This window comes from Lissotriton helveticus, chromosome 5_1 (assembly GCF_964261635.1).
Source record: "Lissotriton helveticus chromosome 5_1, aLisHel1.1, whole genome shotgun sequence".
Taxonomy (NCBI): domain Eukaryota; kingdom Metazoa; phylum Chordata; class Amphibia; order Caudata; family Salamandridae; genus Lissotriton; species Lissotriton helveticus.
The window spans coordinates 1,995,854,664-1,995,875,540 of NC_136065.1; the positions used below are offsets into that span (position 1 = coordinate 1,995,854,664).

Below are 20,877 nucleotides of genomic sequence, written 5' to 3' on the forward strand. Positions count from 1 at the left end.
CAGCCCGGGGAGTGCTGGACAAGGCCCATGTTTCTTGGACACAGATTATGCCCCTGCTTTCCAGGAACTGCTTCAGATTTTCGTTTCTGCAGATTTTGCTAATCCCTGCTATGTTCCTGGAAATTGTTAATTGCTGTTTGTGGGTTAGACCTGGCCCAGCATCTCCACTGACCAGCTGGCTTTTGTCGTGGTTAGGAATACTGTGGCCTCCTTCTTGCCAGTCCCTTTTGGTCTGTATTAGGGGAGATGGTGTGTATAACCCGATGGTGGTTTTGGCATGAGATCCTGATGCCCATTATGTCCCTTTGGCCCGCCTGGCTTCTATTCGAGGGTCCCGAGCAATTTGTCCCATGCAGGACAGACCGGGTGGTCTTGCACCCTGAGTCTGGGACCAAGACGTGTGGGTATTTTGGGTGCGATAACTTCTGGACTTCGATGCCCCACTCGGCGAGTTGGGTGGAATTATTCACAACTTGTATTTCTTTGTTCTTCAGGCCCACCACTGATGAGTCGCCATGCGTGTCTCCCTTCATGCTCAGGAATTTCACCCATTCTAGGTCTCCTGTTTACATCTTATCTAAGGTATCTAGGTGTTTGAAGAGACGTAGAATGTCGCTCCGATTCAAGATGTCATGCTGTCCCGTGCTTGGGAATCTTGGTGTGAGGACCACCTCATACAACTGCTGGTGCACCCACTGTTATGGTTCTTTCTCCCCTTTCTGTGGCTGTCTCTGCTGGGGTTGATTGTAAGCTAGAGCTTCCCTGGTGAGTTAAGGCAGGTCCTGCTTGAGGCCGCTTGTTTCGGCCGTGATTACTCCTAATAGCAGTCTGAAGCCCCGGACTTAATTGTGGTGGATTTGGAATAGCCGACTGTAATGTCTGTATTACCGAGGCTGTCTGGATGAGGGATTCTGCGGTAGATGGACTTTTTCCTGTCGTTGAATCGTTGTCTGTGGGGTGATTCACCCTTTCTGATGATCTTTGGCCATTTGCATTGGAGGTGCTTAGTGGTGGGGTTGGCTTGTGCTGAGTTTCTGAAGACGTAGAAACTGGGGGGACATTTTTGCCCCAGTTTTTGTTGGTGAAGATTGGGTAAAGCTGAGTGACTTTTGTGTCCCCTTGTGAGGGTGGTTGGGTGATCTTTTATGGCTTAAATTGTCTCACTTTGAGCTTTGACATTTTGTGTTGCTTCTTCGGTTTCTTTTTTGCTCTCCTAGATAGGAAGGGTTTAGTTGAGAATGAAGTATGTTCCTGTGAGTCTGTTCCAACAGCGTCGCTAGCCCTGAGGTTTGGACTTTGTACGTCTGAGTGTTTCGGGGCTGCTGACAGGAGTGTTGATTGTGTGCACTGCGCTTTTGCCATTGTCGCTTGTGATCTTCTGTTCTAATGAAACTCCTGCTGACTGTGTTATTGGAATATGACTGTTGGGCCTTGCCGGATTGTCTGTGTAATTTAAAGTCGGTGCCTCCATGCAACCTTTTACTATCTCGACTATGTCAACTAGAACCTCTGGGAGGGAGGCCAACTTCTCGATAAGATTTGAACAGCTACAGGAGCATTCGCCCCGGTTAGAGGCCACATATTGGGAGATCCTTTTGTCTAGGTCCTCCACCTTGGAGCTAATGTTAGCTAGGCGTCCTGCAATTGCTTGTAGGAGGTCTATTTGCACTTCCATCTTGGTCGATTGCCACAAGAGGGCTTTGTTTGTGGCGCTGTTTGTCGCGGTCGAGAGTGATTTCTCACAATCCTCTTCAGCGCTGATGTTGTGTGGAAGATATTCAGTTTTTGAGTTAGGGGCCCATGGGGACGCTGAAGGCCATGACCGATTTGGAGTTAGATCAAGGGTTCTTTTGATCTTTTGTTCGAGGTTGAAGAGGAACGAAGGCGTGAGCTCCCCGGCCACTGGAGACACAGGGGCCGAGGGAGATGATTGGGGCTGGAAGATCGTTGGTTTTGGCGCTTTAAAATCATTTTGGGGCTCACTGACCTCCATGGTCTGAGGGTTTAGAAAGAGGGTGTTGGGCTGGTGGATTTGCGTGGTCGTCATTACTATGGAGCTGCTCTTGGGCGGGGCTGTGCCAAGAGTCTTGTTAGTTATGGTGTCCTGCCCCACATCTTCTTTGAGAAGTGGTGGGGTTCCACCCCTGGGTGGGCCTTTTGGTTGCTTCTGAGGGGAATACTCATGGGCTGCCCTAGTCGCTACTGCTTGGTCCTAGGTTCCTCACAGGGGGGAGGGGGGGTCTTATCCTTCAGTGTGCAGATCTGATCGGACTGTCTTCATCTGTGTTCGTTCGTGCTGCTGACTTGAGCTGAGCGTGGGCCAAAGAGTGGAGCGTCCTGTGTTGTACCATTGTTACTCTTGGGAGGGTTGTTTTTCTTAATAAGGACATTTCTAATCGAACCCCTTTGATCTGCCTCTTGGGGCATTTCTTTTATTTCTGCATAAATCGTTTACACATTGCCTGTAGGTTAAGCCTGACTGTTTTGGTGTCAAGGTACCAGAGTGTTAAGCACAGATTAATTTGAGGTTTGCTTTTGTTCCACCCTGACAGAGATTGTGGTTGCTGTTTGAGTAGGTTTCACCCCTCTCCTCCCCCTAACCATCCCCCTTTCCCAACTAGGAACACAATTTTCAAAAGGGGTATTCAAAGATCTCTGCCCTGTCCAGTAGGCCAACTGGGGCAAAGTTCTATAGTAGCTCTAGAAACTGGCCGTACACTACACACGAGGTAGAATCGTCCACTCCTCATTAGCCCACCTCAGTGGTCAACAATCATTCTAGGGAGCTCTTAGTGCCACAGATTTTTAAAGACATTTGTGTCCTTGGCATTGCATTTGAAGTTGCATTGATCTTACCTTGTGCAATAGGCACGGTTTCCAAGGACCAACGTCATAGATGGCACTTATACTGTCTGGCAGGATAAATATCCGAATCATTTCAGAAGAAGACCACCTATGTGGCAGCAGTGAGCACAGGGAGTTAAGATAAGAGTTTCTTTGCGCTGCAGGTCATACAACTTCGAATGAAAGGCTATTTGGCTGTGGCAGATCTTGTACTTGGATCAGAAACCACGTAGAGGTCTGCTTGGACGGAGTGGAGAAAGTTGCGGTCTGGGAGTGATGTATCTTGTTCTGAAGGGATGTGGAGATCTGCCTTCCAGGCACTTGTATATGATGCACAGGATCTCGAAAGGCATTCTGCCCTGTTCGGCGCTTGCGGTAAAAATGTAGGTCATGGCACAAAAAAGGTCCCATGAATGTAATATATTTATTCATATAAATAGTTGTATTTTAAGTTTTTTTTAAATGAAGCTGTTTACATAAACCTCTAGTTTGTATATTAACAATACAAAATTGAATTGCAAGTGAATATTTGATGTATTAGCTATTGTTAAGGGTTAGGTCACGGCTTGATTTGATTGGTTTAGTTAAGGGTTATGGTTAAATGTTAGGATTAAGGTCTAGAGTCACGGTTAGGTAATAGAGTTAGGCTAGATTATGCTTATGGATTAGTTAGGTTAGAGTTGCATTAAGGGAAGGTGAACGTTTGGAGGCTTAAAGGTACGCTAATTTCCTTTCCCAGTGAATTGGATTTTAGAATGTTTCCACTTACAATATACCTTTTCAACTGCACAGTTAAATGTAGATTTTAGAGCTAAGCGTGTTTACCTTCTATTTATATTGTTTTTGTTTTCTGTGTTTCTTCTAGAGTGGAGATGGGCCCGGAGATTTGCAGGTAACTAAAGATGGTCCTTCTTTTTGATTCTGCACTTCCTAATTCTTTTGTATTTCTTCTTGTTAATAGTCATTTATTAGCAATGTGCAGCAGGTCAAAGGGCTTCTGCTGTTAGCTATGTGGGTTATTGTTGTTCCTTTTCTGGTATTGTTAATGATTTGTTCACAGCAGGCAATAGAGCAGCTCTTCAGGAGGGAACAGACAATCTGCCCTGCTGCGGATTGTGGCACTGAGGGGGTCTTCACTGCTGCTAGGACCTCAACCGCTGCGGGGGTCTGCACTCTGCTGCTGTCTGTGCCACTGCAGAGATCAGCAGCGCTGCTGGGATCTGCAGCACTGCAGGTATTTGGATTTGGATTGCTACTGGGGACTGTCCGACTGCTGGAGTCTTCCCTGCTGCTAGGATGTGCACTGACGCTGGGATCTGAACCGCTGCTAGGAGCTGTAGTGTTGGTGGCCTCTGCAATCAGGCTGAAGTCTGTAGCACTTCTGTGCTCTACCTCTGCTGGGGTTAATATGCTTCTGGGGGTCTGCAGCTCTGCTGGGGTCTGCACCACTGGTAGGATCTGCACTATGCTGCAGTCTGTGCCATTGATGTAATCCGCACCACTGCTGCGATCTGCAAGCACTGCTGGTATTTGAATCCGTGTTACTGCCGGGGTGTGTGCTACTGCTGGGGACTATACTTCTGCTAGGGTATACACTATTGCTGGGATCTGCACCACTGCTGGGAGATGTAGTGTTGGTGGACTCTGAAATTAGGAGGTGGGCTGTAGCACTTCTGGGGTCTGTACCGCTGCTTGGGTTCTGTAGCACTTCTCGGGTATGTAGCTCTGCAGGGGTCTGTAGTGCAGCTGGGATCTGTACTACTGCTGGTATTTGGATATGTGTTCTTGCTGAGGGCTGTGCCACTGCTGGAGTCTTCTTCCTGCTAGGATGTGCACTAACACTGATACCTGTTCTATTGCTTGGAGATGTACTTTTGGTGGTTTCTGCAATGAGGCTGGGGTCTGTAGCACTTTTGGGGTCTGTGAAGCTACATGGCTTGGCATCAATGCTCGTGTACGTAATGCTGCTGGGACTGTGGGGACTGGTTCATGTATTTGCGGGAATACAAACTGTAATTTGATGTCTGTAAAAACATAGCCTTCCACTCTGTACAACCCACATAGAGCACCTGAGCAGAATCAGAAAACATTTTGAACTGGTGATATTTACATCTGGTGATGTGAGTTAAGGCAGTGCTTGGTGCAAACATCTTGTGGAAGCGGGTATCTGGAGGTGCTAACGTGTTGTTGTGCTGCATTACTACAATATGATATTGTTTGTTGTGTTGCATGTTGCTTTAACTTCTTTGCCCCGTAATGTTTTGGGTTATATGTTATTGTGTTCTATTCTGTTGTTTATGCCAACAGAAGCGTGGCTCAATGGTTAGAGCATGAGACCCTGATGCAGAGGTCTGGTCCGGGACCAGGGTTCAATTCCCGCCTCGGTGGCTCTTGGACACAATTTCCCCGGACTTGATCATTCTCGCCTCGGTGTCTAGTCTAATCATGGGTCCCACTCTGTGACTCTGGGCAATAGCTTGCTTAATTTCCACAACGGCCCCAGCAGCGCTTTGATGCCTGGCTTCACCTTAGGGGTGCCCAGGAGTGGACATTTCACAGGAAAGCCAGGAAGGGTTCCACAGCGGTATGATTACAGCGCTACGAGACCTCAGGGTAGAAGGCGCTATATAAATACAAACACACAATACAAACACAAACACGAGCTGCTACATTTTCAGCAAAAGGCAGCTCAAGCATCTACATTTCCTTTGATAAGGAACTACTGCCGCCTTTTGAGGTGGTAAAGTGAATAAAATGAATGAAATCTAATAAAGCGCGGACTTAGCCCAAGGGCATCAAGGCGCTAAAGCAGACTATGCATGATGGAGGCAGAGAGTGTTAAACTGCAGACTGAGTGAAGAGCCATGTCTTCAGAGCTTTACGAAACAGTGAGTGAGAGGGAAGGCCGGAAAGATCATAAGGAAGGGAGTTCCAAAGTTTGGCAGCAACCGTAGAAAAGGCATGGCCTCCCCACCTAACCTTGCTGAACCTTGGCACTGTAAGCACGTTTTTATCAGCCGACCTAAGCTTCCTAGAGGGATTATAACAATGTAAAATTATCTTAATACCCTCTGGACCAGTCCCAGAAAAGCCTTATGAACTAAGCATAAGGTTTTTAAGAGAATCCTGCGGTCATTGGGAAGCCAATTTAACGCCCTGAGAGAGGAGGTGATGGAATGAAATTTAGGTAGGTTCATCACAAGCCTGGCCCCAGCGTTCTGTACTAGCTGTAGCCGTTGAATCAGACCTCTGTTAATGCCCAAATAAAGGGCATTACAGTAATCCAGTCTAGACGTCACAAGTGCGGCCACAGCCTGATTACTGGAGTCCAATGAAAGATTGCGTGAGATTTTCTTTAAAGTTCTAATAATCCCGAAACAGGTGGAAACTGTCCTACTCACCTGCCTACTCCTGGTGAGAGAATTGTCCACCAGAATGCCAAGATTTTTTCCAAGTGAGACAGGCGGCCAAAGAATCTGGCCACCAGTCGCTGGACCAGTTATCCGAACTACTGCAGAAAATCAACACCTCAGTCTTCTCCCCGTTTAATTTAAGAAAGTTTGAACTCATCCAGGAAGCAACTGCTTCCATGCAGAGCCTGAAATTGGAAGCCGCATCTCTGATATTATGGGTAATAGACACCATAATTTGCGTATCATCTGCATAGGATACAACTTCCAACCCAAACGATCTTACAACTTTGGCGATCGGGGCCACATAAATGTTAAAAAGCGTCTAACTCAGGGAGGAGCCCTGGGGGACGCCACACGGCATAGTCTTGGGAGCAGAGAAAAAAGGCCCACGGTTCACCATCGGAGTCCGATCATTCAGAAAGGAAGCAAGAAGCCCCAACCCTGAACCCCCGATCCCTAAAGTGATCCTGCTTCAGCTCTTCAACTATTTAGGACACCTGTCCGCCCAAAATTGTCAGTGGCCGTATCTTAAATTAGAAATTTGAAGGGCTCACTTTAGGTAATACACCCCCTCTTTGCACAGCCCGCCTCTACAACCTCTGTAGTGATTATTTTTGTGCAGAGCCCTCCAATCTCTTCACTCAATCTAGACCAACTCTCCCTCCACACTCCACTTTCACTCCACTGTCTCTCCGGCCCCTCTCTCTGAGCAACTCTCTACTCCCTCCATCTTGTGCTCATTTCTCTGCACAGAGCGCCTTCCACTCCCTCTTAAGTCTCCTTTCCTCACAGCCCTCTACTCTCTCCACTTCTTGTAGAGCACCTGTCTCTGCAAAACCCTTTACTTTCTTTACTATCTACTCCAACTTTAGAAATTTCTATGCACAGACCTCCACCCTTTAAACTTTCTTTAAAGCTCCTCTTTCCACTGAAAGCCCTCCATTCCATCTAGACATCATCCACTCTCTCCACTTCCTGCAGAGCTCCTCTCACTACACAGGGAGCCCTCCACTATCACCAGAACTCTTCTGTCTGCACAGAGCCCTCCACTCCCTACACTACATCCAGAACGTCTCCCTATGCCCAGTCCTCCACTCTTTGGAACCTCAGTAATTTCCTGTCTGCACAGCCATTTACTGACCAGCAGAGCCCTTTGCCCTACCACAGCAGTTAATTCTTCATAGAGCCAGTCACTCAAAGGGTCTGTCTAATACAGTCGAGGCCTTTGCTATCTGAGCACTCCTCGCGTCACAGGACCAGCTCCACTCTGCACAGCCTCCATCTCTTTGAGTAGCAGGGTCAAGACTTATTTACATATGGTTGGGTCCAAACTGAGGTGGTATGGTAAGCAAAAGAACAATGGGTTGGAGTTCTACCCCAAGCTATCACCAGTGGTTAGTCTTATTGCAAGTAGCCTCCAATCAGCTTGTTTGTGTTTCTCATATAAAGGGCCATCCGTCTTACTTTTGTCAAAGTATCATCCTGGCAGCGAGCCATCTGGAGCCTAACAACTAGACGCCAAGGCAATGGAAGGAACCAAAGGCAAACACAGCTTGTCACTTCACAAGTACTTAGAGAAACTATGATTTGGAGGCCGGTTTTTCCCTTTGTTAAAGCCCCCCTCCAATAAGAGGTCAAGTCAAGTCACTACAAAGTTTATTGTGTAGATTAATTAAAACCATGACAATAAAAACATTTGAAAAGAAGGAACATAATTATGCAAAGGCAGAAGAGAATAATGGTTCCTTACAAGACCATATAATGTAGAGGGCATGTTGCGCCCGAACAAAAGAAAACTCTTGGTATACAGGCTTTCTCTCTACCTTCTTCCTTTTCCCTTAGCTTTTATGGAGATCGTGATTAAGAGTAAGTGAAAAATGGCCATAAAATGGATTAAATGTTTCAACTAAGAAAAAACTAAATTACAGCGTGGTCAAGCTCTACAGTGCATTATTGTCAGTGGTCCAAGAGCTAAGAGTTAACGGTTCATGATCATCTCAGTGCTTTGTTGTGAGTTTTTAAGGAAGTCCTGCACTGCTTTGAAAAATGTGCCTATTTTTGCCAATTCGAGGGGGACCATGGTGCTAAAAATCCAGTTCATTGCGTGGTTACGTGTTCTTATACCATGAATTAGGAAAAGTGGCTTTAATATGGTTCGAGCAACATCGGACAGTTTCAGAGTAGATGTAGAAGAGTTTCAGATTGTAGCCACAGAGTCTGCACTTAACTACTTTAGAAAGCAGTGGCCAGTTAAGATTAAGATTAAAGTCTTTGATTTGTAATGCCAGCATCTTTGCCGCCAGGATGTTGGTCAGGTAAGCTTTCCCTATTGAGCAGTTGAGGTAAGGTTGTGCCCCAAGTCCGACTTGGCTGTCGTTGTATGATGCTGCCCGGGCCATTTATGGCGGTGTAGAATTAATTTTTTGCAGGTCCGTGGTCTTGGAAAGTAGTTTAGTCTGTTTTTTTCATTATGCTTTTTATTGCAGTGGAATGTAAGTGAAGAAGTGTTTAGAGTGGTCAGGTCGATGTGTAAAGCTTCTACTGCCGACCTTAAGTAAGTGGCCAACGGGTTGATTTTATATTTGAAATTGCCTTGCAAAATAAATGTCAGGGTTCTTGGCATTGCCGTAATGCATCTGTGGTAGTACTTTATAAAAGACCCCATACTAGACCATGCATTGCCCTCCAGGACGTATTCAAGTCTCACCAAGGGTCCCCTGGTGTAGTAGGGAAATTTAAACACTCGTTATATATTTTTAGGTGTAGTTTTTGATGGTTTTGGTGAGTTGACCTGGAAAGGCCTCGCTGGCGTAAGTAATTGCGGATGGTAGTACTGCCCTCAGCACCTTTCTGATTGGCGCTGAGGAGGGGCTTTCAAGGGCTGTATATAATTGACATTCTAGTAGTTATTAATACTGCCTTGTCCTTTAAGTGGTGCTTGTGTGTTCTTGATGCACCGTTAGCAGAAAACTATGTGCCCAGATAGTTATAAGATTTGGCTCCAGACATTTTTTGCAGACCCAGGGACCAGTTATTACCTATTTTTTTGTAGCGTCCTTCCAAAGGATAACACATTTGTTTTGGTTTCATTTACTTTCATCTTGTTTACACTATTGTATAAGTGAAGGGAATTTAATGCTCTCTGGAGTCCTATTTTTGAGCTGTCAAGGAGGACGATGTCATCCGCGTATTGCAATATTGTGATCTTAGTATTGTCTATTTTTGGGGAGATTAGATTAGCGATGATAAGTGCCCGGGACATATCTGCTGTATATAGATTAAACAACATTGGAGCTAGGACGCACCCTTTCGTTAGCCCTTGGTTGGTGTTAATCTTCCTAGTTAACGCAGTGTCTGATAACTTGACCCTCACCCAGGTAGATGTATATAAAGGATATGATGGTGTTGAGGAGGCCGCAGGGAATACCCACACCTGGAGTGTTCTCCATAGGATACCTCTGTCCACCAGATCGAAAGCAGATCAGTAGACCATGAAGCATGCGTAGAGAGCTGAGAGCTTCTGGTGTTTTGCCTGGTGGACAAGATAGGATAAGGTGATTATGTTTTCCAGTGTGGAGGTATTGGGTCTAACGCCTGTTTGGCAGAAAGGAATTATTGCATTTGTTGTTGCCCAAGCCTCTAGATCTTTTAAGAGTGCGGCTGCATAGATCTTAGCCTCGATATCCAATAAGGCTATCAGCCGATAGTTGCAGGGATTCAGTCTGTCGCCCGTTTCAAAAATTGTGTGCAATATTGAACCTCTCCAGCTGTCGGGCACTTGATGGAGTTTAGTGCAGGTTGTAAACAGTGAGGAAAGTATTGCGGACCATAGTGACAAGTCTTCTTTGAACAGTTGGGCAGGAAGGCCATTTGGACCAGGTGCGCCTGAAGATCTTATTTTGCTTAGTACTTTTTGAATGCTATTAGTCGTAAGTATCGAGGCACAATCCTCTGAATCATCAGAGAGATTGGAGTGTTCCAGACGAGAAGCTCCTGGTTGATCAACTACATAAAGGTTATTTACATGCAAAGACCACATGGCTTCGGTGATGGAGTTGCTCCTTATGAGCTCTTGGCTTGTTTTGTTTTTGATGCATCTCCATAGGTCTGCCTGATTGTGTTTGCTCATGATTGAGTGGATGTATTGCCAATCCTTTTCCCTCTGCTGATTTTTTTTTCCTGCCATATCAGTTACCTGTGCTGTTTTCTTGCACCTTGGAGTTCCAATGACCGGTCGCCTTTGACTTGCTTGTTCTAAGTTTTCTTACGTGCCATAGTCAGCTGGCGAATGTGCGTGAGCTAGCCAAAATAGTTTTATTTTTATTGATGGGTTTTAATTGATGAAGCCCGGGACCTGTTTGGAGATTAAGTAATTCATGGATGCCCCTAGTTATAGGAGCCCAGTGAGTTACTAGGTATTCGCCACTTTGGGATTGCAGGGACTGTCCTGTAGCAGCTTTCCAAGATGCTAGGTTCCGTAAATTGATGTGGCCCCATTTTATTCTTTGAGTTAGATGTAGTCTATCATCATTGCAGGAAGTGCCCAGAACCTTGTGGCCTTTACATTTCGGGAGATTAATGTTAAAGGTTGTGCGAAGTGGAAGGTGGTCACTATCATTTGAGAAATGCACTTTAAAGCTCACAAAGTGATTCATGAGTTTAGCTGAGGTAAAAACTTAGTCGATGGTACTTATTCCCCTCAAGGTCTTGAAAAGTTGAGATGATCATTCTTGATTTTTATCTAGAATCTATACGGATTGTAGGCCGTGTTTACTTAAAATATTATTTATTTGGGTGCTTAGGGGATTTAGAGGTGAGCAGGTAGTATTAAATGATCCTAGTTGTCGCAGGTTAGAGTTGCTACAGATTATTATGTCATGATTAACCTGATCGCAAAGGATTTGATCCAAATTGTAACACAGCTGGCGGAGTAGTCTTGCTCATGCTGAGCCAAAGCTGTTAAAGTACACGTTAATCAAGAGGATTTTAAGGCGGGGCGCCGAATACTTGGTGCTCTCCAGTACGAGTGCTTGAAGCATCTCATCTTGAATTGGAATTGAGTGTGTTTTTATTTTCATATTCAAGTTGAGGTATATTGACAGGCCTCCGGAGAGCCTCCCAAAGATGTTTTTTTTTTTTTAGCTGCGTGATGGATCTCTTGGAAGCCGGCAATTATTAAAGGGGTTAATGACCATTTTTCTTGGAAAACAAGAACGTCAGATGCCAATAGCAGTAATTTTGCTGTATTTGAGCTTAGAAGTCTTGAGAGCCTAGCTACATTCAATGGCAGAATAGTTATCAGTTGATGTGGCTCTAATTCACCCTTCTCACTGCTAGGAATAAGCCAAGGCTTCACTCGGCAAAATGTGCGGAACTAGTTTCTGGTCAGGTTGGTGTGCACCCACTGTTTGTCCTGTTACTATTTTCCTGGTCATGCCCCTTGATGAAGAGTGAAAACAAGATATATTTATATTATCTATCTGTGATTGGCGAAGCAGGGGCTCGGTCCCCCTCAGTATACAATAGGGGTGGACTTTTGGGTTGGATGGATCATGTAGCTTTCTTAACAGTGCTGGGTTCTTCGGTGCTTGTATTTTTGAAATTCCTTTGTCCCATTCCTCGAGGATGGCCTTACAGTCTAGTATATCTTCTGCCAGTGAAGTTGTTTTTAATGTTAAAAATGTGGCTTCCCTCCCATTATGGCACTCTGGGGTAGTTTTGAATTCCATGCTCAGTATGTCGTCTGAGGTTAGCTTCGACTGAATAGAAGTAGCCTGAAGTAACCTTAGTATGTTGGATCGATTCAGTATGTCATGCCTCCCTTCCGACGGGGTAGTATGGAAAGAGGGCCAGCTTGGTCGGTTGATCCTTGCCTAGGCACCTTTTAGTATGACTTTCATTGTTAGGGTGAGGTAGGAGAAAGTGATTGTTGATCACTGGTCTAATCAATTCACGCACTAGAAATGATCTCCGTGGGTCTCCACTTTCTGTTGCAGAAGGGAAAGCTTCTTGTGGGGCTGAAGTCACCAGCCATCCTAAGGGTTGCTGCACCCTCTGCGAGTGAAAGGAGGGCTCTAAGTGTCGCAATTGATCGGTGATGGGGCATAGGTCGTTCTTGGTTGAGGAATGGACTAATATCTCTGTGCATTCGGATAAGAAAGCCGGCCTTTGTCCTACTGCTACACCTTTTGTTGTGTTACCACTATTGAAGGGCAAAGGTTCCTACTGGTCTCGCGTAGTTGAGTGAGAGCCCCGGCCGATGTGGTCCTGATGTAATGGATTGTGATGCTTGACTTTGTACCACGGTAGGGGCTGTATTCAGTTTAGGTAGTGTCGTTGTCAAGGCCAGGGTTGCCTGGGGTGAGGAAGCAGGTAATTGTGCAGATCGTAATGCATTCTTCAAGTTGCCACAACCTTTAAACAGTGGATATACTTTAGGGGAGTTGTTGTCTAATTTTATTGGCTTGGGTAGAGGCTGGTTTGAAAGACGATCTATCTCTGCGTTGTTTCTGGCCTTCTTTTTGCTCTTTTAGATAGGGCAACAGGCCATTTGTTGTCATTAGATGGAGATTTTCTATGTTGGTGACATGGCGATTGTTTGTCCTTCATTTCCGGGCCCGACTCGTGATCTGTGGGGGGGAAACTAGCCCCATGATTGTGATTTACTTCCAAAGTGCATGATGGACGTTTTGCGAGGTCTTGCTTTGGTTGCATCACGCCCAGCTGTGAGATTTCCCCATCGGCTGTCTCCAGTGTGGAGGTCTCTCTTTCCATATTGCGACCAGGTTCTTTGTCGGTTGGTTTTTGGTCGAACCTGCTATGGGTACTACTTAGTAGTTACTGTAGTGCCAGCTTTATATCCGTTAGCATTAAGTTCAAAGCATCTGGCAAGGTGCATAATTTTTTAGCAATCAAATGGCAGGAACAAGAAATGCAAGGAGATTCCTTGCCTATGGCTTTTTTTTAACTTCTTATGCAGGGCGCTGACTTTTTCCTCGATCTTTAGTATTGAGATACCCAGGGTTTGAATTAGGTCTAGTTACATCTCTAATTTATCAGACTGCCATGTCAGGGCCCTTACTGTATTTGCTAAAGTTTCATTTATAGACGCCAGTAGAGAATCTTGTTCAATGTTTGTAATATTTTTAGAAGCAGATATTAGGCTTTCCATGATGCTCGAACTTAGCATGGAGCTGTGAACTGCAGGGGGTTGGAGCTCATGCTGCTAGAGTGCCTGCCCGGACTCTGTAGATTTTATTGTACTTTTGCCCATGGTTCAAGAAGGGACCCCTGGCTAGTCCTGGCCAGTGTTCTCTCCCCTTTGGCCGCCTTTAAACATTTCATAGACTGCTTGATCAGTAGGCCAGAGGCTGCAGCCTGCGATAGCCTGTTGTCCTGTAACTCCTGCGCCTATTTCCATTGAGCTGTGAATCTGTGCAGCCGCGGTTATACAATTTAGTTTAAGATGGGGTGGTGCCTTATACGGGCTATCCTTGAGTATTGGGAGGTACATTCCCTTTTCGACTCCTCTGTCTTTCTCCGTCGTGCTAGTTGTTAAATCCATGTCCACCAACAGGCTATCCGAGGGGCTTCCAGAGGATATATCAAGAACTGTGCTATATATTAAGTGTGGTTGCGCATGGTTGCGCATGGTTGTGCTTACTGTTTGTTGTAGGAGACGGAGTTATGAGAGATCTTATACCCACAGTGGGGGCCGGGGTAGCTGCTGGGCCTCCATTGGGTTATTTCTCCTTAATTGAGTCTGTAGTGTGCAAGGTGTCCAGATGGGGTAGCTGGGTAATAAGAGGGGCTGTTTTTAAGAAGAAGTCCGTTATTGAGGTTTTCTTCATTTCTGAGGGGCTTCCGCTACTAGTATAGCTGGCCCTTTCACTATCCATGCGTGCCCTAACAATAGATGAGTATGTGAGTGTTAATGGGGTTACGCAATCTCCATCTTTGGTGTATTTAGTAGCTACCGGGGTTTCTAAGGGAGGTTGGTTTGTCTGATTGAGGCTAAGGTTGGGCACACCACCGAAGGAGAGGGATGTGCAAAATCCCTCTTGAGTTGTCATCCGCACTTCCGTTACTTTAGATGTTTTTTTGTGTTGAGCTGCGTATCTTAGGTTTTTGATCCTTCCATTTTTCGAGAGCGTTAGCTCGCCATTGGTGGAATGCTCAGTGAGATGGCTTCCATCCCGGGAGAAAAGGAAGTGCCTTCCTTAGTGCCTCGTAGATTGGGCCCTTGGCTGCTCTGTGGAGGTGGCAATTTCTCCGAGTAGGCTGGGCCTCAGGCAAAGGCATTAAAGCTGCCTGATTGCCCCTCTTTAATTACGCCTGATGGCGTCTGTGCTCTCCTCCAGGTGTCCTACAGTAATTTCCCAGATGGCGATTTCCAAAGCAGGCTGAGGGGTCAAAGTGAAGGGCTAATCCTGATTGTAACCTGTTTGTAGCAGTGTCTCTGCTGATGCTCCTTTGCCCCTCTCTACTCCTCCACACAGCAGTCTGCGGGACCTAGTTGTTGGAAGAAGACGGGCTGTCCATATGACAATGTGACAATTTGACAAGGTACCAAATCAACAAATCGGGACGAGTCAAGGCAATGCCCAAGGGAGTGGCCCAGGCACGTGTCCGACCCAGTGTGGTCAAAGAAATTATCAAAGAAAGGGAGAGCTGGAGGCACGCCAGCTAACCCAGACCCAGCCCAGTTCCGATACAGTTCCACAGAGGGGGGCATACAGGCAGAACCAAGGCTCCAGCAGAAAGCCCATTAGGCACCAGGGATTGTTTTTTAGAATTGGGTATTGTGGCTGCCCAAAATGGACATGCCAGTCGCCCCAAACACAAATTGGACAGTTTTTCCGCTCCCCCTTAGGGGCCAGATGGGGATAATTACCCCTGATCTGCTCCACAGGGGGACAGACTTACCACTAGAGATCAGAGATAGGTATATATGCATGTCAGAGAGCGGCCCTATAGACGAGGGTCGCTCCCCTTTTTTTCTAGGGACACATTTGGGCTTTTCCTGCCCCCTTGGGGGCAGATCAGCAATATTGTAACGTTCATCTGACCCTCTAAGAGGGGCTGAAAACCACTAGATAAAATTGAAAGTTTCTGTATGTGTGTGAACTGGAGTTCTGCTGACAATCGGTGTGTATTGGCATTTGGCTGGCTGTGTGAGTACTGGCATTTTGCTAGTGGTGTGTGTGGACTTGCACTTGGTGGCGGTGTGTGTAGACTGGCGCTTGCTTGGTGTGCATGGACTGGTGCTTGGCTAGCAGTGTGCGTGGACTCATGCTTGGCTGACAGTGTGCGTGGATGGTGCTTGGCATGTGGTGTGTGTGGATGGTGCTTGGCTGGCTGTGTGCGCAGCGGCTTCTCTGCTATGGCATAGGAGTGTCAACCCCCAAAAATGGTAGGACAGGAAAAATGAAACCATGATAAACACTTGTTTTATTTTTCCTTTCTTGGCCAGTCTGGGCCGCGCCAGGGGGATGACTGAGGGGAGTGGTAGATGCTCTCCCTTTGCCGCTACTGATGGGTTCAGGCCGCCCAAACTGTCATGCGCAGTGAAAGTTCTCACCAACCCAGCAACGCAGTTGGGTTGGAGAGAGCAGGAACAGAATGAGTCTGTCCTGGAGAACCAATTGAGGGCGCTCTGGCCAGTCCTGAAGGTGCTCTCATGCGTAACAGCTTCAGGATTGGCCGCAGGTCATTCTGGGAGCCTGTTCCACCTGGAGAAGAAGAGAAAAGTGTGTCGCAGCAGCTGCTGGTAAGTTTTTAAAGAATATTTTATTTATTTTTCCCACCCGTGACACCTATGACCACCCCATCTCACCCCCTCCTAGCCCCGCCACCCCACCGCTCGTCCAGCACACCAGCCACACCCGGGTGTGCGTGGACTAACGGAGTGGCCTGTGTGGATCCCCCAGTGTTTTTTACCCAGAATCCCCTGCAAACCTCACGTTTAGCTAAAAAGTCATATTTTCCTGACTTTCCTGTGTGGGAAAGTTGTAGGCTCATCGCACCAGTACAAATTTCCTAATGCCCAGGGTTCCCCTCTGCCTATTGATCAAAATGATACCTCACTTCTGTGGGTTACCAAAGCAGAGTCAGCCTAAAAACGTATAAAGAAACTGCTCTCTTGGACCCCTTTCATTCCCTCTCAATCTCTACTGGTTTTTGGGCCTACCCTGTTGCAGGAACTTGGCCCACCCACACAAATAAGGTATCATTTTTATCAGGAAACCAAGGGAAACGTGGAGTGGTAGGAAATTCACGTTGTTGCTCTGATCCCACAACTTTCTCACACAAAAATGTGAGGAAAATTTTACTTTTGAGCTAAACTTGAGGTTTGCAGGGGATTCTGATTAAGAAAATGTAGGGGGATCCACGCAAGCCAGATCTTGCTGGACTCCCCCGGGTGTCTCGTTTTCAGAATTGTCTGGGTTTGGTAGGCTGGCTATATGGCTGCCAAGCCCAGGACCTAAAACACAGGTGCCCCACTATCTAGCATAAAACAACCTGGTTTTCGCAAAGTGGTCACCTGGGTTTTTGGTCCTGGGCTCGGCGGACATCTAGGGAAACCCATCAAATCCAGACAGTTCTGAAAACTAGACAACCGGGGGGAGTCCAGGGAGGTGTGGCTTGCGTAGATCCCCCAATAGTTTCCTACCCAGAATTCCTGCAAAAGTCACATTTAGCTAAAAAATCTGATTTTTCTCACGTTTCCCAGTGGGATCACTGCGCCAGCACAAATTTCCTACCACCCAATGTTCCTCTTGGTCTCCCGATAAAAGTGATCTAATTTGTGCGGTTATCCAATGCAGAGCCTGCCTAAAACATACACAAAAACAAATATAGTGCGTAGAGCTTGCTGTGCTATCCCCTTAAACTCTCCATTTTTGCCCTTCTCAGTTGCAGGCTGTTAGCCTACCCACATAAGTGAGGTATCATTTTACTCGTGAGACCGGGGGAAACGCTGGGTGGTAGGACATTTGTGCTGGTGCGATGATCTCACACATAAATGTGGGAAAAAGTAGGTATTTGGGGGGAAATTTGAGGTTTACAGGGGATTCTGGGTAAGAAAATGTGGAGTGACTGTCTGGATTTGATGGGTTTCCCTAGATGTCTGCCGAGCCCAGGACCAAAAACGCAGGTGACTCCCTGGCAAAATCAGAGAGTTTTGCGTTCGATAATTCGGAAGTCTCCACAGTACGCTTTGGGCGATTTCCTGTTGTGTGCACAAGGCCTACCCACACAAATCAGGTATCCCTTTTATCAGGAGACCTGGGGAAAGCTGGGTGGTGGGAAATTTGTGGCAGCCCAGTGATCCCGCAACTTTTTCACACACAGAAAATTGAGGAAAATTTGATTACCTTTTTTTTTTTTAGCTAAATTTAAGGTTTACATGGGATTCTAGGTAGGATAATGTTGGGAGATTCATGCAAGACACATCTCCCTGGACTCCCCGAGTGTCTAGTTTTCAGAAATATCTGGGTTTGGTACATGTCCCTATTTGCCTGCCAAGCCTGGGGCAAAAAACGCAGGTGTCTCCCTCTCAAAACCAAGTCTTTTTGTGATCGGTAATTTTGGAGTCTCCACAGTAAAGTTTGGGGTGTTTCCCATCACGGGCTCTAGGTCTACCAACACAAGTAAGGTACCATTTTTATCAGGAGACTTTGGGAAATGCTAGGTGGGTGGAAGTTTGTGGCCCCCTGCAGCTTCCAGAACTTTCCATCACAGAAATGTGAGGAAAATGTGTTTAATTGACAAAGTTTGAGGTTTGCAAGGGATTCTGGGTAGCAGGACCTGGTGAAAGCCACACAAGTAACCCCATCCTGGATATCCCTGGGTATTTAGTTTTCAAAAATGTACAGGTTTGCTAGGTTTCCCTAGGTGCCGTCTGAGCTAGGGTCCAAAATCCACAGCTAGTCACATTGCAAAAGAAGGATCAATTTACCCTGGGAAATGTGTTGTGTCCACGTTGAGTTTTTGCCCGTTACTTGGACACCAAGCCTACCTACACAAGTGAGGTACCATTTTTATCAGGAGACTTGTGGGAACACAGAATTGTAGAGCAAGTGTTATTACCAATTGACTTTCGATGCATTTCTGCCTTCCAAATGTAAGGCAATGTGTAAAAAAATAAGCAATTTTGAAAAATGTCCTCTAACTCACATGCTAGTATGGGTACCAATAATTTGGAAGATGTGCAAATAACTACTGCTTCTAATCTCTATATTTTATTCCCATTTCAGAAATACATAGGTGTCCTTGATACCTAATTTTCACTCTTTATATTTTACCAAATGAATTGCTATTTATCTGGTACTCAATAAAAAACCCTTTCAAGGCGCAGCTCATTTACTGGCTCTGGGTACCTCTGGTTCTTGGTGAACATACAAGTTCCATATATCACCACAACCAGAAGGGACCATCAGACATAATGGCATATTGCTTTCAAAAATCTGCCACACGTAAAAGAAGTTACAGGTAAAAACATTGGCACAAATGGCTGTTTTTTTCAACTCAATTTAATATAATTCTTTATTTCAACTGTTCGTTTCTATAGGAAAACATTGAAGGATCTACACAAATGACCCATTGCTGAATTCAGAATTGTGGCTTCTTTTCATAAATTGTATAGTGTTCTGGGATCCGTTATTGCTTTTATACCTATTTGTACCACTAACTGGAAGGAGATTGAAACTAGGAAAAATAGGCTTTGTCCCAGTAAAATGCCACAACTATGTATAAAATTTTGGTTTTCTGACAAAAGTCTGCCTGTTCCTGAAATCTGGGGAAAAGTTGATTTTAGCACCACAAATCCTTTGTTGATACCATTTTCAGAGAACAAACCAGACACGTTCTTCTGCAGCACATTTTCCCCTTTAAAAAAGGAAAAATAAAAAAAGTCGCTTTATTTTGGATAATTTGTCTGTCCTCTCCAGGGCAATCCACAAACCACAGTCCTCAGGATGTTCAAGGAAATGGACGGACATTTGAAGGACACCTTTTGTGGACAAAAAGTTACAGGTGTCTAGGTGCGTACTACCTCAAATAGTCAAAAGTAGTCTTAGCACGGGTGAGGTTAAGGCCTAGCAGCAAAGGGGTTAAACCAAAGACCCTGGTTCACAGAGACAAGATTCTTCCAGCACATTAGGCAAATACAGATAGGGTGGACTTGTTGGAGAAGAAAAATCAGAAGAGGAGTGCTCTGCTGATCGACGAGATGGGTTTCTCTGATGACCCCAAAATAGAGGCAGATGTGCAGGAGGCTCAGGGGGAACACCAAGACATTGAACTTGAGACAAAGGAGGCTGAAAAAAAACATTGTAAATACCCTAAGCCCACTGTACCACATTCCAGTCAAATGTCTCATATGTCAAAGAGTAAGCATAGAGGAGAGTGAGGAGAGGAAATGAGCAATCTGCACCCTCGATGGAGAAGGTCCATTTGGAACATCGTCCACTTTGAGAGGATAAAAAGAGGCGTTGGAGACTGAAATAGAAAACCTAATGAATAAAAAGAAGGCCTTCAAGGAAAGCATGACTTCTTTGAAGGAAGCATGGTGAGTAGGGGATAGAAGACCCATACAGTAGACTATAAGGGCAGAACAGGAAGAAACTCTCTAGGAAAGACAGGACACACAAATGAAGGGGGATGAATAGTGTATTTTCAGTGTGGATCATAATGAAGTGGGGCTTGATATACCACAAGAGGAAATGCTGTGGTAGAACGTGGAGGCTGACTCACCTCTGGAGGAGATAGAATTCGATCCCTCAGGACCATCCCCTCTGCACATCATTTCCATAACTCCCTAATTGTGTCTGAGGCAAGGAAGAGAGCCATGTCACTAGCATCCATGGGACCCTTGCCAGATAAATAGAGCAAGAGGATGGGGGCTATAGAAAGAAAGATGGAGACAGTTAGAACCCCACAGTGGCCTATTAAACCAGCTTGCTCATCATATTGAGAGGACATGGAAGACCTTATTTCACACCTCCCGAGGATTAACACAAAAGAGCTAAAAGCATTTTTGGGAGGGAATAGACATTGCTAATTTTGCCTGAAGTCAGCCTTTGCTGCTGAGGACTTGGCAACTAGACAATTGGCCACAGAGTGGTTGCGCATCTAAAGTTTTGAACCTGAGGTGCAATCCAGTATCATCTATAAGCCACTCAGATGGAAGCTGCTCTTTGATCCCATGGTGGCACACATATTGGAAGAGATGAAGAGGTTCAATGAGTCTGCAAAGGCAATGGAAGCCCTTCAGGTCTTAAGGCCTGCATTCAAGAGGGTGAGCTTTCAAGGAAAGAGACAGCAGGGGAAGCAGATGTTTGACACACAGAGGCTAAAGCAGACCAGGGCAAGCCAATTCCCAGGTCAAACACAGTGGCAGCAACAACAACCCAAGCCCCATTTTGGAGGCAGATATAAAGCAAGAGGCAGAAACTCCAGAGGATCTGCCTCTAGCTCCTCCAAGTGACTCAAACTTCCCCCAACTTAGTTTGTGCCAAAACAAGACCTGACAACACGGCCTATTCTAGACCAGTGCCATTTAAATAGGTACATAACGACACAGAAATTTCAAATTACAACATTGCAGGATGTTATTCCC

The 20,877-nt window shown here is 45.7% G+C and overlaps 1 protein-coding gene across 1 annotated transcript in view; it reads left to right on the top strand.

Moving 5' to 3' along the window:
• The window catches only part of LOC144753940 (E3 ubiquitin-protein ligase TRIM11-like), a 277,392-nt gene that overhangs the window by 215,502 nt on the left and 41,013 nt on the right, over nt 1–20,877 (top strand). Inside the window, exon 6 of the mRNA XM_078641467.1 lies at nt 3,710–3,736. Within this exon, the coding sequence (XP_078497593.1) occupies nt 3,710–3,736 (27 nt within the window). The remainder of the gene's footprint in view (nt 1–3,709; nt 3,737–20,877) is intronic.